Raw genomic sequence first — 21,622 nt, 5'->3', positions numbered from 1 at the left:
AAACATGTATTGGAGATAAGTGGGGATTTAAAGTTTGGAGCGGATTATCCCCGCTAATCCCTACTAAAACTCTAATACCAAACAAGCCCTTAGGTGGAATGGGGAGCCATATGGTCGTAGGAAGAGGTTTGGTGCTCCTTTAGCTCAACCCAGCGTGCCATTCTGACAAGCCTGGACCATGTACTTGAGTGGCAAATTGACCGTGCCATTCTCACAAGGATGGACCATGTGGTACAAGAACTAAAATCTGGTAGGCTGTTTGCAAATTATCACACAAACATGTTCTGTATAAAGCTTTTGACTTATACTTGCCAATAAAACGTGTATTACAAATTCTGCACCGTATCATATAGTTAGCTATCACTTGATTGAGTTGTTGATACCTTTTGTCTAAAGCAATACTTCCTTGCTCTTCTCCCTCATCATCAGGAGGTACTACAGTTCCTTTGGACGCCCAGAATTTGTGATCGTTGCGAATTCTCAGTAGAACATCTTGACTTTAATCATCCGTGGATACCATTTGCAAGAGCCTGCAATGAAGGTCCAAGATTGTTCCTTATTAGTAGCCTGGTAGCTTCAACCCACCACAAAAAGAAATGATATCTTCAACCATCTGGAAAAAAAACTTATATCTTCAACCCTTCTTGTAAGCTTGAGAGCTGTGTCGCTGCCCTCTTTGGCTTCAGAGTTTTCGGTCTACAGGGGTTAAATTGTACTGAACCACACAGAAAAATGAAGACCCACTATAGTCTTTAGGCTATGTCTCAGTTGGGGCAAATTAGCACACCCAAATTTAACACGAAGTAACAGCAAAGTAATGGAGGAATTCAAGCCTGCACCAGCAGCGAGGGATTAGAAAATAGAGCAACGTTCCAGTTATGCACATTCATAGCCATTCCAGGACAGGTGATTAACAAGGGTTTGACATAAGACAACCCCATTCCTTATTTTGCCAACGAGCGTTCACCTTCGTAAACCCACAATATCTCAGATGATTGCAGGACCAGTTCCAGATTACAGCTTTTTGCCAGGCCAAGCAACCGAGGATTCAACAGCATCCCTACATACCAAAAATCATAGACAGAGTTCTCGCTGGTACCAAAGAGAGATGGTAATAAACCATGTAGGTAGGCTTTGAAGAAAATAATAAAATGCACTGACCTGATTATATCCAGCAAAACCATAGGAAAAGGATATCACAAAATCCTAGAGACATAGTCCTTGCTTGTGTCAAAAGGCAATTAGAAAAATGGCAGTTTAAGAGTTAAAAGCAATAGGATCATACTTCTTCACCAAAGCAGGAAGTACTATTAGTAGGGCATTTAGTCAAATATAAAGATAATTCGAACACAAGCAACAAGCAATGGCGAAATAGTGAATTTAGCTTGCTTAACCGAACAGGGACAATTCTTCATGATTCGTATCCTTAGAGCAAATCGACTGAAATTTTGTAACATTCTTAAAGATTACATCATTAGAAATATTTACAGTGAAACTTAGCTAACTCAATTTAATCTTCAAAACAATATTACAGGGCTTGGACATTACCGAGATAATTCTTATTTGTGCTTTCCTAAAAGTTTCCATCAGGAGAAAACAATACTCCTCCATCCCAAATTAAATGACGCAGGTTTGTCTAGATTCGCATGTCGTTTTAGTGTGTAGGGACGGAGGGAGTAATAATCTTGAAACCAACCAACCTTGTGAGGGGATAAAATTTCGAGAGAAGCACGCCCAGGTGGAGGAGTGGTGCAGGAGCCAGGCCTCACCAAAGTGGCTCACATCATGGTCGGCGGCGTCCATGGCCTCTCCAGCTGTGAGCACGAGCAGATCAGAATTGGGCTGGAGATGCTGGCCAGTGGATCAGAGCCTGCTGCTCCAAGACGAGCCCACCTCCTGGCTCAACTCCATTACCGCAGCCAGGATCGTCGGCATGCTTTGTTGCATGGCCAGCGGCGGCGGAGGCACGGTGGTGGTGACCATGCACCAGGATGTGGAGGAGCTCGGGACAGAGGAGCTGGGCTAGAAGATGACTCGGGACAGCCTCAGTCTCGCGGAAGAGATGCTGGGTGGTGGTCAATGTCTGATGGAGCTCCAACTGTGGATTCTCAAAATTAATCGGCGGGTTTTGCTCGTGATGGCTCGAAAGCATTGACAAGGACAGCCAAAATTCCATCAATTGGCTCGATATGAGTCGAGCGTCTGACCACGGTATTGGACTCCCCGTGTCCTTGCAATCTCGCTGGTGCGAGGAATCGGCCAGAAACGACGCAGTTGGATGGCGTGCCAACGGCGGAAACACGCAGTGGTGGTGGCTAAGGTTAAACTGTGGGGGTTGTGCACGGGACCGAGGTGACAACATGGTCCATCGGAGTCCTACTGTCCTAGGTGAGGGAGGCTGGAGACTGAGGGCCTGAGGTGAGGTGGGGGGCGGCGCTGGTCGAGGCAGGAGGATGCAGCGACGGCCTGCTCTCCAAAGAAATCTCAGAGAGATGCAGCTACGAAACCAACTGCCAACTGTATCCCTGGGAGTAAATTAGACGGTTTCAATAATTCAGGGATGTGTTCTAACCAGTTTTCAAGTTTATGGTTGTAACTTAAACTAGGGCATTATTTCAAGATTGTAATATGCACTTCTCTCTAAAATTTCTTAGCCCACTGATTCAGTATACAATGGCTATTCACCTAAATAAAGATATGCTTGTAACTGTACATATCTAAACTGAATAACAGCAACATAACCAAAGATTAATGCATAACGGTGTGAACAAAGCAAAAGGTCAAAGTAAAAAATGCATATCTTGTGCAAACTGAAAATACAAAACATGAGAGGAAGGCAACCAAAAATGGGGCAGAGCACAAAACAGGAAAGAATAAAGATACCTAGTAGACTGGATATATATCATGTAAGTTTAAAACATAGTAATAGTAACAATTATATAACAAGAAATAAGGGACAAACATGATGTTCGGTAATTGCAGTTTTACCAAACATGATGTTCAATTATAGTATCCTAGATGATAAATGTAACAGAGATATAACAATGAACATGCCATGTATGAAAAGACGGCATACCCCAAACAACCAATTCTACACAAACAAATTTTTGCCTTGAATGCATGGATGAATAAATTTAGACCTAAACTATTGATGTGAGCGGAAAAAACGATCTATCAGGCACCAGCGCAGCGTATTGAGCACACCACGCATCTACTGAATCAAGGAAACTGCAGAAAACCGAAACCCCCAATTCTAGAACATTTATAATTAAGCTACATGTAGCAAAAGGGCGAACCAGTTGGTCGATAAAAACACAGCGGGCTCTACATCATAAAAATATCTAATTCAAGGAGCACATAAATATTTTGTACCAGCAACTTTCCATCTGCCCCAAATCCGAAGTTATGGTTCAAAAAAAAGCAACGTAAAGTATCTGCTAAGGAATTTTTTTGATGTACAGTCAAGGTATGCTTTAGTTTTTACTGATATTCTTTGACGAGTTCAAAACTGGCTTATAACCCTTCTTTTGTTTGCACTGGTATTTATTACTGTCCTAAAACTAGGAAACAATAAATGAACTTTTGTTTGAAAGCAAGGTCGCAAGGCAACTTACAGTATCCATCTCTCAAAAGAAAACACAGTTTCCATTTCTGTCAGCCTACATTTCTGTTTTTTCTTACTTCTGTCAAATAACCATGACAGAACACTCGTTTTTAGTAACCTGCAAAGAGATCATAATAAGAGTAAGGACTAGTGCTTACTTAATTCCTAATCTTCGATTCAACTCGACCATCAAGTGCTGATAAAAGAACCAGAGGCAACTGAAAAAGACGCATGAATTTTAGTAGCTTTGAGATAGCAGTTGCACGAAATTTGGAGCTGCTGTCCAAATTTTAGGAGCATTTTTCTTACATTGGTATTAATATAGGAGACGAATTAAAAAACTCCGTATTTTATGAAATCATCAATATGTGATTCTGCCATCAACTATTGGTGAAGTTTCATATGATTGATGGTGATACACAGTAATACAGGCTGAAACATACTAAGGAAGCATTATATACCTGGTGGCTGGTGCCAAGAAACCTAGATCAATTGAACCATGCGACTACCTGCATCAAGCAGAAAAATAAATAATTATTACTACTGAATCCAGAATTCAATTCTCATTCCGCAACAGAAAAAATGTATCCAATTCTTACTCGTGCCGCTAGCCGACAAACTAACAAGAGCTCCAGATTTTGTAACTACTAGTAAGATGCCCGTGCTATGCTATGAACATAGTTTATTTAAGTTATAAGTCAAATTAATTCATGTTGGTGCTTTCGTTTATCGGGAGAGGCAGAGGAGACGATAGATTCATGCTATGCTCATAGGTTTGCATGGCCCTACTTCTCTGGACTGAGACAAAGAAGGCTACAAGAAGAGGTAAATTGAATAGGAAAAAACCTCGAGCGCACAAAAAAAAAGAGATTACCTAGGAGGAACTGGGTAATATTTTATAGAAGAAATAGACACCCAAGTTCGAGTTGAAGAAGACTCGAACCTGGGTGGCGGGGGTGTGCACCCACGGCTTGCACCAACTGATCTAGGCTCAGTTTCTCTCTGGCAGAGCACATCACAGCTGAAATTTCAACAATTTTACCAGGGATGGTATTGGACGCACCTACTATACTGTGGGTCTTTGTACACTGTCATAGCGACCACAAAGGCATTGTCGGACACCATATTAAGATCTTTCCCTAAAATGTGGATGTAACCGAATAGTAACTCCGCTTCAGTCTAATGATGGAATAGCAAAACGATGGGTCACATTTATGAACAAAATATTGCTGCACAAAAAAGGAAAATATCCGGATGGATTCATTTGCATGGTGCTTCACCATCGTCCATCGTTGTGTATGTGGATGTTGTTGCCTCGAGCCCTCAAAAGTGCCTCATATGACGGTTACACGCTATGAGCCCCTTCCCAAAACAGTACCATGGCTGTCATCCATTACTGGCGCGGAAGCTCGACATCATGCGAGATGCCACGACAGGAAAGGAAAGGAGGGAGCGCAGAGTTGGGAGGAGAGGGGATGGGCCGGCATTGACCCCTTGCTTGATAGGTTCGTATTGCTTGATAGGTTCGTACCGTCAGAAGGAGAACACGGCTGCCATGTAGGCCCAACAGTTGCTATGGCCCCGTGTCAAGCACTAGGCAGTTTAACCAGAGAAGATCAGGTGAAAACTACATTGCAGCTCTGCACCAACCCGGAGCATGCATACGCACGTCAAACGAGAAGAGGGTTGTGTGCAAAAGAAAAGGCGAATAAGCTATCCCAAAAAACTACACAACATGGACACTGCTGATATGACCTATCAGATAATCCGTGCACACGAAGCAGAATAGCTACCAAACCCAATTCTGTACCTCATGGCCAATCCGGAGCGATGGAGAAAAAGCCAATTCGAAAAGGAGATGCGGCGAAAATGAAGTCGAGCGACGGAACATGCGACGCAACAAAAACGTTGTCGTTGCCAGCGGGGGCAACAAGAACGGAGGCCCCAATGGTGGAGAAGCAGCGACTAAATGACCAAAGTACATGAACTTTGATGAAAACGAGAGTCCAGCAGCAGGAAAGAAAGAAACAACTACCAGAAGGAACTACCCATGATCACTAATCACTGGTCTCCCAGACCGGGTAGTCTAGGACCATTTAAAGAAACTAATACACTCAGGTTGTACTACATGTGACGGGATTTTGCATTGGCATGCCCACTTTAATCAAGGGATATGTTTGCTTTTTTGTTTCCTTGACTATTGCCTTGGTTTAGTTTACACCCAAACTCAAAACCATCCAAAGTTTGCACCCAGGGCCCTCAACTATTGAAACTAAGGTGTCAACTCTAGAGGGAAAAAGTCCAGAGTACCAAGACATGGCTTAAGAATTTGAATTTCAGTCCAGAACCCCAGCACCCAGCAGGCGACTTCATCTTTTGATATGGATTGCACAGGGAATGAGGTTATACCTCCTACAAGCGGCAGCCAGTAACAACTAGCACATAAACATATTGTCTCCACATTAAAACAAAAACATAACCCAGGTAACACAGCATCGGGATTGCTGTGAAAGTACTCATACCTCATATGGTATTATACGGAAAGAACAACTGACAGAGTTAACTAGTAAAACAGAGAGATAATTGAGAAAGTGACAAGGCTCTCTCTCACAGCTAATCGCAGGGTGCCCATATGAGTCAACAATCTCACTGTATCAACCAGGTTGTAAGAAATACGCAGATCATACGAATTAATGGCTCAACCTTTGAAGTCAGATCAGTGGTTCAAGAGATGTATGCTGATATAGGAATAGACCCTGCTGCTGCGGTGACTCGATGGCTGAAGCAGAACTTCACGCTTTAGCAGTACCTGCACGGCAACCAATCTAATAAGTGACAAGTGCACAAGCCGTAGCTCAGAAAGAGCGGGCAGAATTAAATTCACTATAACAGAATTAATGACTGAAATTTTGAAGTTAGGTCATTCCAGCAATGCTACATAAAATAGCTCAACAAGCTGGAATTCAGGTTTGAATCCACTCTAACATCGCTGAAGTATGAAACAGTCAAAAAAAGATTCCACATTATTTTTAAACAACATAGCATTCACTGGTGTTTCACAAGTTTCCAGATTCCCAAGCATGATCAAATATATTAATTAGGAGTTACCTATATGAGCCTTTGGAAGCTGCTAACAATAGTCTTAAACATTAAAGTACTGCAACTAGCAGAGATATCATCTTCGCAGCATTTTTTGCTTGTTCTTAAAAAGTCACCTTCACATCCACGCAAAATTCTAAGATGGAGGCATTATAAATTGTCAACAGCATGCCAGTTAGTTTTCTTTTGAGCTATTGTTGCAAAGGAATGATCAGATTATTTTGAGCTATTTGCTAGCCAACTTTGATAGCAGAGGATAAAAACACATGGGAAATTTGGTCTTTTCACTCAGCCAAATGACTAACAAAACAAAATTTACATGACAAATTTCAGCATGGCAGAATAGCAATTGATACCTCAAATTAGGGGCATATGAGAGGTGAAACCTCAACTATTAACCATTGGAAGTTGCACGGCAGCTAAGGGACAACATATGGATAATATTCTCGTTAAAAATGGTAGGTGCGATCGCCATATCAAACACAGAATATCTAGTCCAAAACACAAACTATGAAACTACAAAGAGATGACTAAACTAGATACAAGTATCACTAACTTAACAAATAATGACTGACAATCAGCCTCACACACTAGTAGAAAAAGAGGCTTCCGTCCACCCCCATTAGTCCCGGAAATATTCGAACCGCGACTAAAGGGGGCTTTAGTCGCGGTTCGGGAGGCGACCCGCGACTAATGCTCCATCCGAGACGAAAGGGTGGCCCTTTAGTCGCGGTTGGTAACATCAACCGGGACTAAAGGGCTATGGAGGGATGCGGCCGGCGGAAAAACCTTTAGTCCGGTTGGGGACACCAACCGCGACTAAAGGGTACCCCCCCTTTAGTCGCGGTTGGTGTCCCCAACAGGGACTAAAGGAGGTTTTTCCGAGTTTTTTTACTCCCACGCAGCCTGCACCCCCCCCCCGGTGGATCGCCTTTTTTTGGTTTGTAAAATACAAAAGAAAATGATAGAAAATTATATAAAAAAATTGTTTTCATATTCTTGTATGTTATGCAACCTACTATTCGGAGAAATTAAGAAATTCGAATTTTCACTTTTTTTGCAAAAAAAGTTTAAAAAATGGTAAAACCGCAATAACTTTTGCATACGACGTCGGAAAAAAACGTATAATATATCAAAAAAATCCTAGAAAAAAGTTACATCCGAATTCACCAGGGTTTACCGGTTAGCCAATTTTTAGATTCTCAAAATTCCAAATGAAAATATGAAAGCAGGAAGATTTTAATTTTTGCCAGAAATTCAGGATTTTATATTTTTTTATTTTTAAAATTAATAATTTCATCATGCATAAAGATTACTATTACTTTTACCCAATTTTAAGATTTTCAAATTTTTAGGTATTAGGTTAGGCAAAAAAAATATTTAAAAAATTAAAAAAAATTAAAAAATTAAAAAAGGTAATGTTTATTTATTTATTCACGATTATTATTACATCGTTATTTTTGTTTATGAAAAAAATTATTTGAAATTCAAACAATAAAAAAATGTGACATCGACCAACATGTTAATAGGATTGATATGATACTACTATCACATACATATGCGCGTAGCACTTGGATGCGGGACGGAATGGAACTCGAAAGTTAAGCGTGCTAGAGGTGGAGTAGTGGGAGGATGGGTGACCGAGCGGGAAGTTTGACCACGAGTAAGTAATTTGAGTAGAGATAAGTGTAGTTAGAGATAGAGACTAAGCTATGCAAATAACTGAAATAATAGAAATTCTGAAAAAAATAGAAAAAAAACGGAGTGAAAAAAATTTAGAAACCCAAATGAATTAAATTAACGAAATAGCCTTTAGTCCCGGTTGGGGACACCAACCGCAACTAAAGGTCCTTCGCCCAGGCGCACGCTAGCCGCCCACGTGGACAGGCCTTTAGTCGCGGTTCGTAAGCAACCGCGACTAAAGGGGGGGACCTTTAGTCGCGCTTAGTTGGTCGCGGTTGCGCAACCGCGACTAAAGGCCATTTTTCTACCAGTGACAAATCCAACTTTCTAGGCTTTCCGTGAAGCACTCAGCCAACAAGTTAAAATGGAGTGGAAGATGACAGGATACACTGACACATGGATAACAAGCAAAGCATTATCACCACCACGACCCTGAAACAGGACAAGGTCTTTTTGACATATCAGCATTTTATTTGTACATGCCAGCAACTTAACAACAGGTAATGGATTATTAGTTACTCCTGGGCTCAAGTAAACCTGCCACAGTTAATGGTATCTTCATGTTATATTATCGATCAAATTATGCTGCCACAATGGAAATATGTAAACAGAAGCAATGGAGTTATCTTAATAGCATTGTATGCTCAGCTTTTAAGTTGTAAGATTTATAATGAGTGTGTCTTTGGCTACACTTTATCTTAAAAAAATTGACCAATTTTCATACTGATTTTATATTAGTGCTTTGAAATGGTGCAACCACTGGATGCCAGGACCCGAAATCAAGCCCAGGTTCCCCGCATCAGGCACTCCTCAATCCGTCTAATTTTATCTGTTCTAACGAGCAGTTCCCAGCAATAATAATTTTATAAAGGACCTGTGCGAACCTATGCAAGAATGATATGATAACTGGTCCAAATAGTTTGGTACCTTCAGGGAAAATACTGTTCAAATATAACACAAGAAAACAGCAACCATTAATTTTATCTCTCAAGCAAATAGAAAAAAGGATAACTAAGTTGTCAGCAAAAACTTAAGCACAGCAAGGCATTCATGCAACCATGTACGAAAAATAAGTGGATCTTGTGATGTAAAGGTAAGCAAATACCTGCAGTATAGAAATACGCGAACGGATGGTATGAATGCTCCAAAAAACTCCGACTAAGCTCCCTGGACTGCATCGAATCCAGCTGAACGATGAAGGCAGAGTGTTGATACTTAGTGGAGTGTTCTTGCTTAGTGGACACAGATATAAGAACCACATCAGCATCCTCGGAATACCCCACTATGGCTTCGTTGCGTGTCTCGATCCCAGGCGGCAGACCAACGACCTCATGCATGTTGACAGTCCTCTGCAGCACCCATGTGGTGACGCCATCGCTGCCAACCTTGCGGCCCCACAACTGGAAGCTGGGGTACACCAAGACGGCGAAGCCTACACCACCACCCTCCGCCCTGATGATCCGGATACAGCTGCTGCCAATGCCTGCAAACATAGGCCTCCTGACCACAGCTAGTCTCTGGACATCCAAATCAAACTCGAGCATTGCATCCTCAGAATCATTTAGCCACCAGTAAAGGGCGCTGCCAATAAGGGTGCAGGGGAAACGGCTAACCGGAGCGCCACACGGTTCCGCCGTCGAGACAAGCGGTCCCCACACGCCGGTCTCCGAGGAGTACACGCAGGCCATGGCTGGCTCTTGGCGGCTCCTGGTGCCTAGCAAGACCACCTTAAAGGGGCCTGAGTGGCAGTCTCCGTGCACGTGGCCCTCGCCGTCGCCGGCAGCGCACAGCACGGTTCCCCTGACGTTGCACAGATTGAACCGGAAATCCATCGGAACGGGCACGTAGCTGCGGCCGCGGGAGACGGGATCGAACACGAGGAGCGTAGCGTGACTACTGAAGATGCCGATGGCGAGGACGCGGCCGTGGCGGCACCCGAGCAGGGTCCAGTGAGTGAACGACGCCTCCTGCTCGGGGGACAGGGAGAAGCGCCCCGGAGGGATGCGGTCGGGAGGGTCGAGGATGGGGGAGAATACCAGATCCTGCCCGAGCTTCTCGAAGACGCCGAGGACCGGCGGCTTCCGGTGGTGCGCGAGGAACCGGCGGCGGAAGCCTGGGTCGGCCGCCACGCGCCCCCAGAGCTTGGAGACGGCACCGGCGCGCGGGAGCGAAGAGGGTAGCGGGGGGATTCGGACGAGGATCTGACAGAGGAGGTCTTCGCCGTCCAGCGGCGCCGCCGGCGCCGAGTGGAGGCGGCGGCGGCTGGTCATCTCGGCACCGCCCTCGTCGCTCATCTGAGATGGGGATTTTGTTTTCGGGAGTTTTTCTTTTCTGGAATGAGAGGGAAACGAAGAAGCGGAGGAGAAAAATAGAAAAGAATAATTTTGCTCCTCTAAATGGTGGCCGTAAGATTGGAACCCCTAAAACTAGAACATCATTTGGACAAATTTCATACGATTTCGACCGCGTTTCATACAATTTACACATAGTTCATAGGATTTAACTAAAACATGAATGGAACTTAACCTAAACACAACCCTAAACTAAAGTTTACTAGTACAAGTGCCCGTGCGTTGCCACGGGTACTCAAATTTTATTTCTCAATGCACATATACAACTCACTATGAACATTCAGAACATAGCGAATCGACCAAAATGGTGAGCCACTAATTTTCCTCGTAACATGTCAATATAATACATGTAGAAGTTCACGTGTCTGGAAAAAGCAACAATATATTCCACAAACCAGTAATTTTTTATCTCATTTAAAGCATATTTTGAAAACCGATATAGTTGACATCATTTAAATATAAAGTAAACACTCTACTAATACATTTATATTAATAAATATATCTACTACTTAGATATTTGTACACCTAGTATATTGATTCACAAAATGCGTTGACATGGGGTCATTATCCATCCACGGTGACATCATTACGAAGAAGGTTTACCGAAGCCACCGGGACATCAAATGAATCAGGGTAACAATCAATCCAAGGTCTAGTTGTTAAATGCTCATGCATTGCTACGGGTACTCGAGTATTTCCTTGCCCCACATATAAAGGCACATAATATTTTGAAATAATAAGACTGTTTTTTACATAAAATACAATTTGATAAAAATCTATAATTTGAAATTATATATAGAGAAAGCAACAAAACAGTTATCTCTTATTGACCAAGATTTTACTTAGCTCCTGCCTTGAACATAACTTCAAGAAATAGGTTTTACATACAGCGTACAATTTCGTGTGATGTTGTTAGACCTATTAGTCGGCCCATTATGCGTGGTCTGTTCATGTCACTCACCATTTTTGCCTCTGTTACACTACTCACTCGCGTCGTCCCATCCGTGAGATTAGTTGATTGAAAAAGAGCTAGCCTCCCTATGTATCTCGCTACACCTCCCAGTGCATCTCTTGGAAGACTTATCTTGAAGACTTATCTTTGCGCCTCCACTCCATGCATTGCTACAGTAAAAAAAGAAAATCAGTTGCTTAACAAAAGGCTATCTTCTAGCACTACAAATTGGTGGTATTTCTAAACATTTCTTATTGCCACAACAACATTCTCCTTTTAGTGATATCTTTTTATGCCACAACAACATTCTCCTTTTAGTGATATCTTTTCATGCCACAATATTTGAGGAAGATAATCTTGTCTCCTTTTTCTCTTCAATCGCCCATCATGCCGCTCTACTCATGCCAGAACAATAAGAAAAGGAGTAAAAATAGTAATAGCTCCCTTGTGTTTCCACAAAAAATAGATAGTTGAAGAAATCTAAGCATGAGACCAGAACACGTACATGGTCCATTATTTCTTCATCTCTCCCCTCCTCTCGATTTCTTCCATCTCCAGAGCTCAAATTTTCGAGACTCCCAATTAGGCCAATCGCAAGTAGTGAATAATAGGAGATGGAACGTACACAAAATAAGTTTTCATCATGCCGTCTGCACACAGTAAATTCAATAAGCATTTCCAACTCTTCAATAATAAGCTTAAACTTAGCAGTACTTTCACGGGCTCTCTCTCAGATATATTACAATCATCAAATCGTGCTAGATATAAATTTATTCAAGACATTTAAGGTAGTTGTAGCGCTTAATTTGATACCACTATCCAAGCAACCAGAGAAAGAAATAGCTCACTGTTTAGGTGACATACCAGTTTACTGGCAGCAAACGACGGGGCAACAGTTCGCTTCTGGTATTCCACATAAATTACCATTTCTTCCCTCTGGTGCAAGTATAAGCCACCTGAAACGTGCAGGGAGGCTAGTACATCATTTCGAAAGAAAAAAAAAGCACAAACTCAGGTCAATGTGGAGTTCTTAAATTGTGTACAAATGTTTCAAGATTCAGCTGGCCGACATAAATTACTTCTCAGCCACCATTTGGTTGGATTTACCTTTGCGGCTTTGTTTATCATTACTGCTAAAACATATTTCTGCAAATATCACATATTTTACTTAACACACTTTCCACACCTTTTTCATATGGTAAGTATTTGATGGACATGTGACGTTATGTACATAACGCTAATACATAGGGAAGAGGATCCAAAGACGGGGGCTTACAATAAAATACACACCCTTGCATGTCATAAGTTGATAAGTAGGAGCCGCTTCTATTCCAATTTAACCCCATCATGCAAAAACAGAACCTAAGAACAGTTTAAAGGTAAGTGGTCATTATAATTTATTTTATTTTCCAAAGGGAGACTTCACTGAACCCTCGTTCTCTGCTGAATACTATAAAATAGCCTGCAAAGTATTGTTAAGTAAATCATGAAATCGGAGTATCTGCCATATGAAGTGATCCGGGGAGGGAGTTGTCATCTGGAGGGGTTGGGCGTGTAATGTTATAGGTTACCAGATTGGACAGGACTCGTGGTCGGATTTGGCAGGGAGGCATGTAGAAGAGCTCGCCGGGATTCAGCAGGGAGGCATGCAGGATTAGCCGCTGGAATTGCTTCAGGTATATGTTCAGATTCTTCTCATGCATCTGAAATACACAAAAAAGGCTGAGTAGGTTCTGGTTGAAATTGAACACAAAAGTAAGATGCAATAATTCTTCAAGCAAGTAGAACCACAAATCATATTTGCGTACATTGTAGATTTGTGTTGCTGTGAAGAACTAAATCATTTTGGTTTGTCGTTACCCATACTCACACCGCAAAGTCCATTGTCCTATATTTCTTCAATGATTATGTGTTTAGGTTTCAATGTTGAAGTTGCTAGATGCTTTTTTCTATCAAAACAGTATCCAGGCCACTTTGAGCAAATAAATTAAATTACCTCATAAGGCCAGCAATATTGAAATCAAGTTGTTCATTGTAATAAATTAAATCAAATGCACCAGCAGTCACGCTTTTGTTCAAACTCCTTCAAATCAAACCAAGATTTCAGGTACATCAGGGCCTGGCACTACTGCTGTCACACAAGTACGAACGCTTTAACACCCGATCAATCACAAAAGAAATGCTGCAATCAAGGGAAAAAAATTATACACTGTTGTAACTCACCATCATCAACAACATCTTTGTTTCCTTCCTCGCCTTCCACATGTTCAGAAGCTAAACAACCACATTACGGATTAGAGGGACGGCATCATTGCAGAAGTTCATCCACCTTTTCAATACCCTGTCATATTAGTCTAAAAAATCAGTTTTCCAATCCACTGTTAAAGAACTATTGAAGTTAGTTTGCCGACTATATGTGACTATAAGAATCACTATCATTTAAGCACTTAGAACAGGAGCATGCTACCAAAAACAGTGCAGTTAACAAATAACAAGTACCTCCAGTGAGGTAAAAAGCAACAGAAAAAATGTTGCAAAATATCGATGAAGTCAATAGTTGTCCCATCTTCAATGGTGACCTCAGAAACAGATGCTCCCTAGCAATTGTACACATTCCACATGGCCATTCAAGGCCGCCATATGAAGTGGAATTAGGCCTCCATATGCCTTCTAGTTCACCATCTTGACCAAACCACTGCTAATACAAGTATATCACTACAATATTCACATAATGAAAAAAAGGAGAAACAAGCAAGGGACCCGGACATACTCATCGTCGAAATCACCATCTGAATCTTCTTCAGACGATCTGTGATTCGTCTGGTTTAAGAAGTTTGGTATGCTTGACACATAATCTACACAAGGTGAAGGCACATCTGAAACTTCTTCAGATGATCTGTGATTCATCTGGTTTAAGAAGTTTGGTATGCTTGGCACATAATCTGCACGCACAAGACGAAGGCACCGGGCATTACCGTGCAGTGCAGCAAAATGGATAGCAAACCCTCCATTCGGATAATCTGACCTGTGGATCTGAAAAAACATTTCACCGCCGCCTCAGGACTACATATTCAAGCAGTAAAAAAGAAACAAAGTGAATAGCAAGCAAAATACTCACATTTTCATTGAAGAGCATCAGCGTTTGAACAACCTCCCAGTGGCCATATTGGCATGCTTGCACCAAAGCAGTCTACACATAATCAGAAACATTGCATACTTAGATATGACACTTCATATCTAAATGTGGAACTGAAAATAAGAAAATGCACCTAAATTTGAGTTTACTTGCCCCCTTTAGTTCTGAGATTGATCTCTACACCGGATTCGAGTAACAGAGAAACAATCTAAAACATGGCACCAAAATCAGGACAAATGTTAGTGTCGCTCCTTTGTCCAATAACGATAAATATCAAAATTCTAGTTGGTTTAGCAGACAGATGGCATTACCTGATAGTGACCCTGTGCGGTGGCGTAGTGCAGAGGCAAATTGCAGCCGCTGAATGTGGAGTACTGGGCCAGCTGAGGGTTGTAATCGAGGAGCGTACGCGCCTCCTGCAGGTCGCCGTCCCTGGTTCCCGGCTGGGATGAGTACGTCGGTGTTGAAGAGCGAGCGAGAGGACCAGACTGGAACTTTACTCCCTTTCACAGCAGATCTGCAGTTAAGTCCCTTAATGGAAACTTTAGATGAACATTTTCGCTCTCTCTCTCTAGAACATTAACATCCATGGTACTATTTAATTAATCAGGCGGAAATGAACTATGTATAGGAAACAATTAATTGAATGGTAGTCCAAGTATTTTGTTGTGGGTGCAAAAGAATGTAAACAAAATGGAAGTGTCCATGTTTAGGATCTTCTCCTCTACACTCTGCAGATAAGCATGCATTTTAATTTGTTATGCACCAATACACGATACTAACAGTACAAGCACACTGGATAAAACTTAGGACCCTCTTTTTGACTATCATCTATTCCCACTACAGCCAATAAGAACTCTCGCCATACCAAAATTTTGATTCAGAAACATTTACATGAAGGCTCTCATTCACCAGTTGCAAACTTTTATAGTAATTACTAATTAGATCACCATTCTCCATGTAAGTCTTTGTCTGGAAATGAACCAGATAGTTCGATGACATCTTGGACAGGATTCAGGGAACACTCTCCCGACTCTGGCTGTAGTTTGATGACACCCTGAACAAGATTATTTCAATCTAACCCGTACCCAATGATGGGAGTTGTGCTGCCAGTATCGACCAAATCAAGCACAACATAACAGTGATCCTTGCAAAATGCGCAGTTCGAGGACAACGACAAAGAACCCACTTGCATAAGTAAATCGAGTGAGAGGTAGTAGGCGTGGGGAGGGGGCGGACCTCGCGGCGCTGAACGGTGCCGGTATACCATAGCCTGGTAGAACCGGCAGTACGGCGGGATGGCGGGGTAGGAGGCGCCGACCATAGCAGCCGCCACACCGAGAAGGTACCCCAGAAGCCTAGAGCTCTTCTCACGGCCGGCGGCGGAGGAGGAAGAGGCGAGCCCGCGAGAAAGGAAGGCGTCAGCCGCGGGCGGCCACGGATGGAAAGGGGAGTGGCGGTGGGCCAGCGGGAGAGCGAGGTGGCGGTGGAGGAACCTGGGGAGCGGAGGAATCGCATCGGCGACGCCCGTTCCTTTCCTCGCTGGAGGAGGCGGGCGGCGTGCAGATGGGAGCGGGCGGTGTCCATGTTCTCGTGGGGGGCGGCGCCCAGATGTAAGGGAAGGCGAGCGACATAGGGCCCATATTGACGCGGCCCAGCTAGGCAGGGCGGAACGTAGTGCGACGAGAACGACCAAAGGTTAGTCGTAGTGGGGGATGGCAGAATAGGGAACACATTCGTCCTTTTTAAGTAGTGTAGAAATCGAGGAAGTCGTCGGTTGTGCCTCTCCGCAGCCGTCTAGTCCTCGAAGGTGGAGAAGTCATCATCGCACTGTATCCTCCTCAGCGGCGCCGCTCGTACATGGTGTACGCCGCCACCTCTGCCGCCACTCGTTCGGGGTTTTGGCGTTGGAGGTTCGCCATGTACTCCTCCCTCATTGACATGAAGACTCTCCTTATGCACTAGCTGGAGCGCTCGGCCTCTAGGCATTCTCATGCCTCGCGGTCCACCCTCGCGAGCTGGGCGGCGCGCCGCGGTGTGGCGGCGCGAAGAGCTCCGGCATGGGCTCCTCGGAGCCGAGCAGGAAGTTGAGCGCGCCGCAGTTGATGTTGTGGAGGCGCACGTTCTCGACATCGTGCCTCCATGCCTCCTGTGCCGCCGACTGAAATATGTCGAGCCAGATGTGCCGATCGGTGTTCCGGTCGGTGATCTCGGCCACCCACGTTCCCCACTCGCGTTGTCGTACGCCATGGTAGTGGCTATGTGATACGTCTCCGATGTATCGATAATTTCTTATGTTCTATGCCACATTATTGATGATATCTACATGTTTTATGCATACTTTATGTCATATTTATGCATTTTCCGGCACTAACCTATTAACGAGATGCCGAAGAGCCGCTTGCTGTTTTCTGCTGTTTTTGGTTTCAGAAATCCTAGTAAGGAAATATTCTCGGAATTGGACGAAATCAACACCCAGGGTCCTATTTTTGTACGAAGCTTCCAGAAGACCAGAGGACTTACGAAGTGGGGCCACGAGGTGGCGACACAACAGGGCGGCGCGGCCTGGGCCCTGGCCACGCGGCCCTGGTGTGTGGGCCCCTCGTGACGCCCCTTACCTCGCCCTTCCGCCTACATATAGTCTTCGTCGCGAAACCCCCGCACCGAGAGCCACGATACGGAAAACCTTCCGGAGACGCCGCCGCCAATCCCATCTCGGGGATTCAGGAGATCGCCTCCGGCACCTCGCCGGAGAGGGGAATCATCTCCCGGAGGACTCTTCACCGCCATGGTCGCCTCCGGAGTGATGAGTGAGTAGTTCACCCCCGGACTATGGGTCCATAGCAAGTAGCTAGATGGTCGTCTTCTCCTTATGTGCTTCATTGTCGGATCTTGTGAGCTGCCTAACATGATCAAGATCATCTATCCGTAATGCTATATGTTGTGTTTGTTGGGATCCGATGGATAGAGAATACTATGTTATGTTGATTATCAATCTATTACCTATGTGTTGTTTATGATCTTGCATGCTCTCCGTTATTAGTAGAGGCTCTGGCCAAGTTTTTACTCTTAACTCCAAGAGGGAGGATTTATGCTCGATAGTGGGTTCATGCCTCCATTGAATCTGGGGACGGTGACAGAAAGTTCTAAGGTTGTGGATGTGCTGTTGCCACTAGGGATAAAACATTGATGCTATGTCCGAGGATGTAGTTATTGATTACATTACGCACCATACTTAATGCAATTTGTCTGTTGTTTGCAACTTAATACTGGAAGGGGTTCGGATGATAACCTGAAGGTGGACTTTTTAGGCATAGATGCATGCTGGATAGCGGTCTATGTACTTTGTGGTAATGCCCAATTAAATCTCACAATACTCATCATATCATGTATGTGCATGGTCATCCCCTCTCTATTTGTCAATTGCCCAACTGTAATTTGTTCACCCAACATGTTATTTATCTTATGGGAGAGACACCTCTAGTGAACTGTGGACCCCGGTCCTATTCTTTTACATCGAATACAATCTACTGCAATACTTGTTCTACTCGTTTTCTCGCAAACAATCATCATCCACACTATACATCTAATCCTTTGTTACAGCAAGCTCGGTGAGATTGACAACCTCGCTCGTTTCGTTGGGCAAAGTACTTTGGTTGTGTTGTGCAGGTTCCACGTTGGCGCCGGAATCCCCGGTGTTGCGTCGCACTACATCCCGCCGCCATCAACCTTCGACGTGCTTCTTGGCTCCTCCTGGTTCGATAAACCTTGGTTTCTTTCTGAGGGAAAACTTGCTACTGTACGCATCACACCTTCCTCTTGGGGTTCCCAACGGACGTGTCGACTGCACGCATCACTATGCGGTGGCGGAGGGAGGTTGGAGGGGGCACCAGTTCAACGATGCGGCACGCCCTTGGAGCTGCGGATGGGTGGAAGGGAGCGGCAGTGGGAAGATCTGGCCATCTCCAGCGCGGTTGCGATGTAGGGAGGGTGTGGCGGCGGCCGGATGTAACACCCCAAAAATAAGCACGTTGGAACAAAGCCGACTAACACGGTCTTGCCGCAACCCAACCTTGCTCTTAACCATTGTCGTTGCCTCACATGCCTTCGCCCGAACCCCCACATCTCTGGTTGACCTCCTGCAAACCGAGATGCCGAGTGTGTCAAGCCCGCTGGAGTGTGTGTGAAGGGGATCACCGGCTTCAAGACGACGCCCTCAAGGGGGGAACGATGGTGGAACGACACCCGTCAGATACCGCAAAGCGGTATCTAGGCATTCACCAGAAGAAGTGTACACGAGAGTAGCGAAGGTCACATAGCTCCACGACCGCCCCCAAGAAGGACGGCAACATCCACGGACGTCGCACGGTCAGGCTTTCGCCCGGAGCAATCGAGACTCCACACCCCATGCAGCCGGATAAAGAGAGGAAGATCGAATCGCCGCCAGCCCGCACCCCGCAGACACACCCCTATTATGTAGCAGCAACGCCACCGCCGCACACGAGCCACCACCGCCTCCACAACCAGACCAGGGAACTCATCGCGCTCCAGTGCCTCCGCCCGCACCACGCGGGGTTGACGAGCCGAGCCGCACGAATATTGCCGACCAAGCTCACCAAGAAGAGCACCGCGGGCGTCGCCAACCGCCATAGAGAGGGAGCTTCGATGGACACTGACATGGTGATCCAAGGTAGAGCCGGCGGCGGCATAAACATGATCTCCCTGGACCAGCCGCCCAAAGGTCCCAGGGACGTCATCCCGATGTTCAGCGTCGCGCTCATCCCCTGCAGCCTCGCCCGTGGAAGCGGAAGAAGGAGCACTCTGCCTCTGCCTCGGCCGCCACAAGTCGTAACGCGACCTCGAGGCAAGCCCGCGCAGCCCAACCAACTCCGCACAAAGCCATTTAGGCCCGCGTGCGCCACATTTCGTTGTCTTGCCCCACCACCGATGTTCCTCCGCCGCGCCCTGGCCGCTCACGACCACGCCCGCACGCAGCTAGCCGCCAGCAGCCCCGCAAGGAGCCTAGAGGGACTAGGTCCCCTTCGCCCCCTTCACCGGCGTCGCGCAGCTTTGCCCGGTAGCAGCCTCAGGTAGTAACGAGGGGGGGGAAGGTGGGGAGGGGTGGCGGTGGTGAGGGGCTAGGGTTCGCTCCCTGTCGCCCGAAGGAGGCAGTGAGAGGAGCTGGTTTTTACCAAAAATTGGGCTCTCGTACAATAATTTTTGTGTATATGATAGAAAAAAATTGCACAATGTTACATGCGTAATGATGGACAAATTTATCCGATCCATTGCAATGAAAAATTGTATTACAATATAACATGTTTTAAAATGTTACGTAGGCAGAGTACCTTTGAATTCTTTTTGTACCATTAGCAAAAAGAAAGTGTACATTTTTTGTGATAAAATAAAAAATATTGGAGACTGATGTTACATATGACACAAAAAGTTGTTACATATCGGACGCGCGGAATTCGCTCACTTAACTAGATCTGACGGCTCGGCTGATGAGAGACGATTTTACAGCCGTCTGATCCTATCATTCACGGAAAAAAACTAACGCCGAAGCAAAAGTATGTATAAGAGGTGTTTAGCTTGTGATGGTGCATTTGCAAAATTGTTGTGTTCATGCATCGGATCGATTGTGACTCCATGCAAAATTGCTTTTTTCTTTAGCTACATATAAGCTTATTTTATGGACTGGATTTCGTGTTCACTGGGACAATTTGGAGCCTCGAAGTCGGCCCAATAAGGGGCAAGTGCTGCTCACCTGGTTGTCGCTCCCACTCTCACACTGGTTGTCCCCAATCTGCCTCATGCCGCCGGTGCTCAATGCCGTCTTTAGGAGAAGGAACCACATCTCCTGTAAGCGTCCTATCCACCCCTTCTTCTCCATCTATCATACCGCGGCCCTCGAACATTGTTCCTGGCTAATTTAAACGCTGGTCATGTGCAGCAACTAGGTGGCTCCACGCCCACCAACTGTTCGACCGAATGTCTTAGAGGCGCTTCCTCTAATTCAGTGAGTATGAACCTTGTTTTGTATCATTTCTTTTATTACTGAATACCAAGAGCATAATTTTGTTGGCGTAATTCATTATTTGGAAACAAACAAATTCATAAAGTTCTAATCTAAATTTCCCTAGAAAAAAAAAGAAATCTTAATATGTACTGCCTCCATCCTAAAATAAGTGACTTCGCTTTGTCTAGATGCAGATGTATCTAGACGCATTTTAATGTATAGATAGCAGATACATTTGTATCTAGAAAAAGATGAGTAAAATTTTATTTGGACAGAGGGAATGTTTTTTTTAGCTGAAGAAATCTGAATGTTTGACTCACAGTAACAAGTTTTTCGTGAGACATTATATTCTTTCTGTGGGTTCCTCCCTGCTTCCCTGGAGTCTGGGAAGGGAGAAAAGGGCGGCTGGATACAGAGAGGTGTACAGCCCTCCGTCCATATCGCTTCCATTTTAAGCCGGATACTGAGAGAGGTACCTCCTTCCTCCTTCCCCATCTCATTTCAGTACTACGGCATTTCAAGTAGAAACAGAGTATCCGGATCTTCAACTGCAGGTGCACCTATCCACAAATATATCCGTCATATAATTAGGCAATCATCTTTTGGAGATTAGTCTCATGACTAGAATATCAGTTGTTTGTAGTCCCAATGATGTTACAACTTACACGGAAGAAACAAAATTTCTAATTCTTGTTTGCAGACTAATCATACGCCTGCCTATTGGGTTTGTGCCTGCAAAAGTTAGCAATGTATTCTGCATATTAATTATACATTTCTT

The 21,622-nt window shown here is 44.5% G+C and overlaps 1 protein-coding gene and 1 pseudogene across 1 annotated transcript; both read right to left on the bottom strand.

The window, feature by feature from the left end:
• Nucleotides 1-285: 285 nt before the first annotated feature.
• Nucleotides 286-10,656, bottom strand: LOC124689502. The gene is made up of 4 exons (XM_047223025.1): nt 9,492-10,656; nt 6,308-6,413; nt 4,066-4,113; nt 286-3,722 (listed from the first exon to the last, which is right to left on the bottom strand). Exons 1-2 carry the CDS (start codon nt 10,654-10,656, stop codon nt 6,397-6,399), a joined length of 1,182 nt encoding a protein of 393 aa, XP_047078981.1. The 3' UTR covers nt 286-3,722; nt 4,066-4,113; nt 6,308-6,396.
• A 2,483-nt stretch (nt 10,657-13,139) lies between these two features.
• On the bottom strand, nt 13,140-15,415 carry LOC124689501 (annotated as a pseudogene).
• Nucleotides 15,416-21,622: the final 6,207 nt, after the last annotated feature.

The sequence above is a fragment of the Lolium rigidum genome, chromosome 2 (assembly GCF_022539505.1).
Source record: "Lolium rigidum isolate FL_2022 chromosome 2, APGP_CSIRO_Lrig_0.1, whole genome shotgun sequence".
Taxonomy (NCBI): Eukaryota; Viridiplantae; Streptophyta; class Magnoliopsida; order Poales; family Poaceae; genus Lolium; species Lolium rigidum.
Note: the sequence above shows the minus strand (reverse complement) of the source record. Positions and strands in the feature narration are given on the sequence as shown.

What these genes read in the sequence shown, in the direction of transcription:
- LOC124689502 (XM_047223025.1), bottom strand. Translation starts at nt 10,656, where the DNA reads ATGACCAGCCGCCGCCGCCTCCACTCGGCGCCGGCGGCGCCGCTGGAC.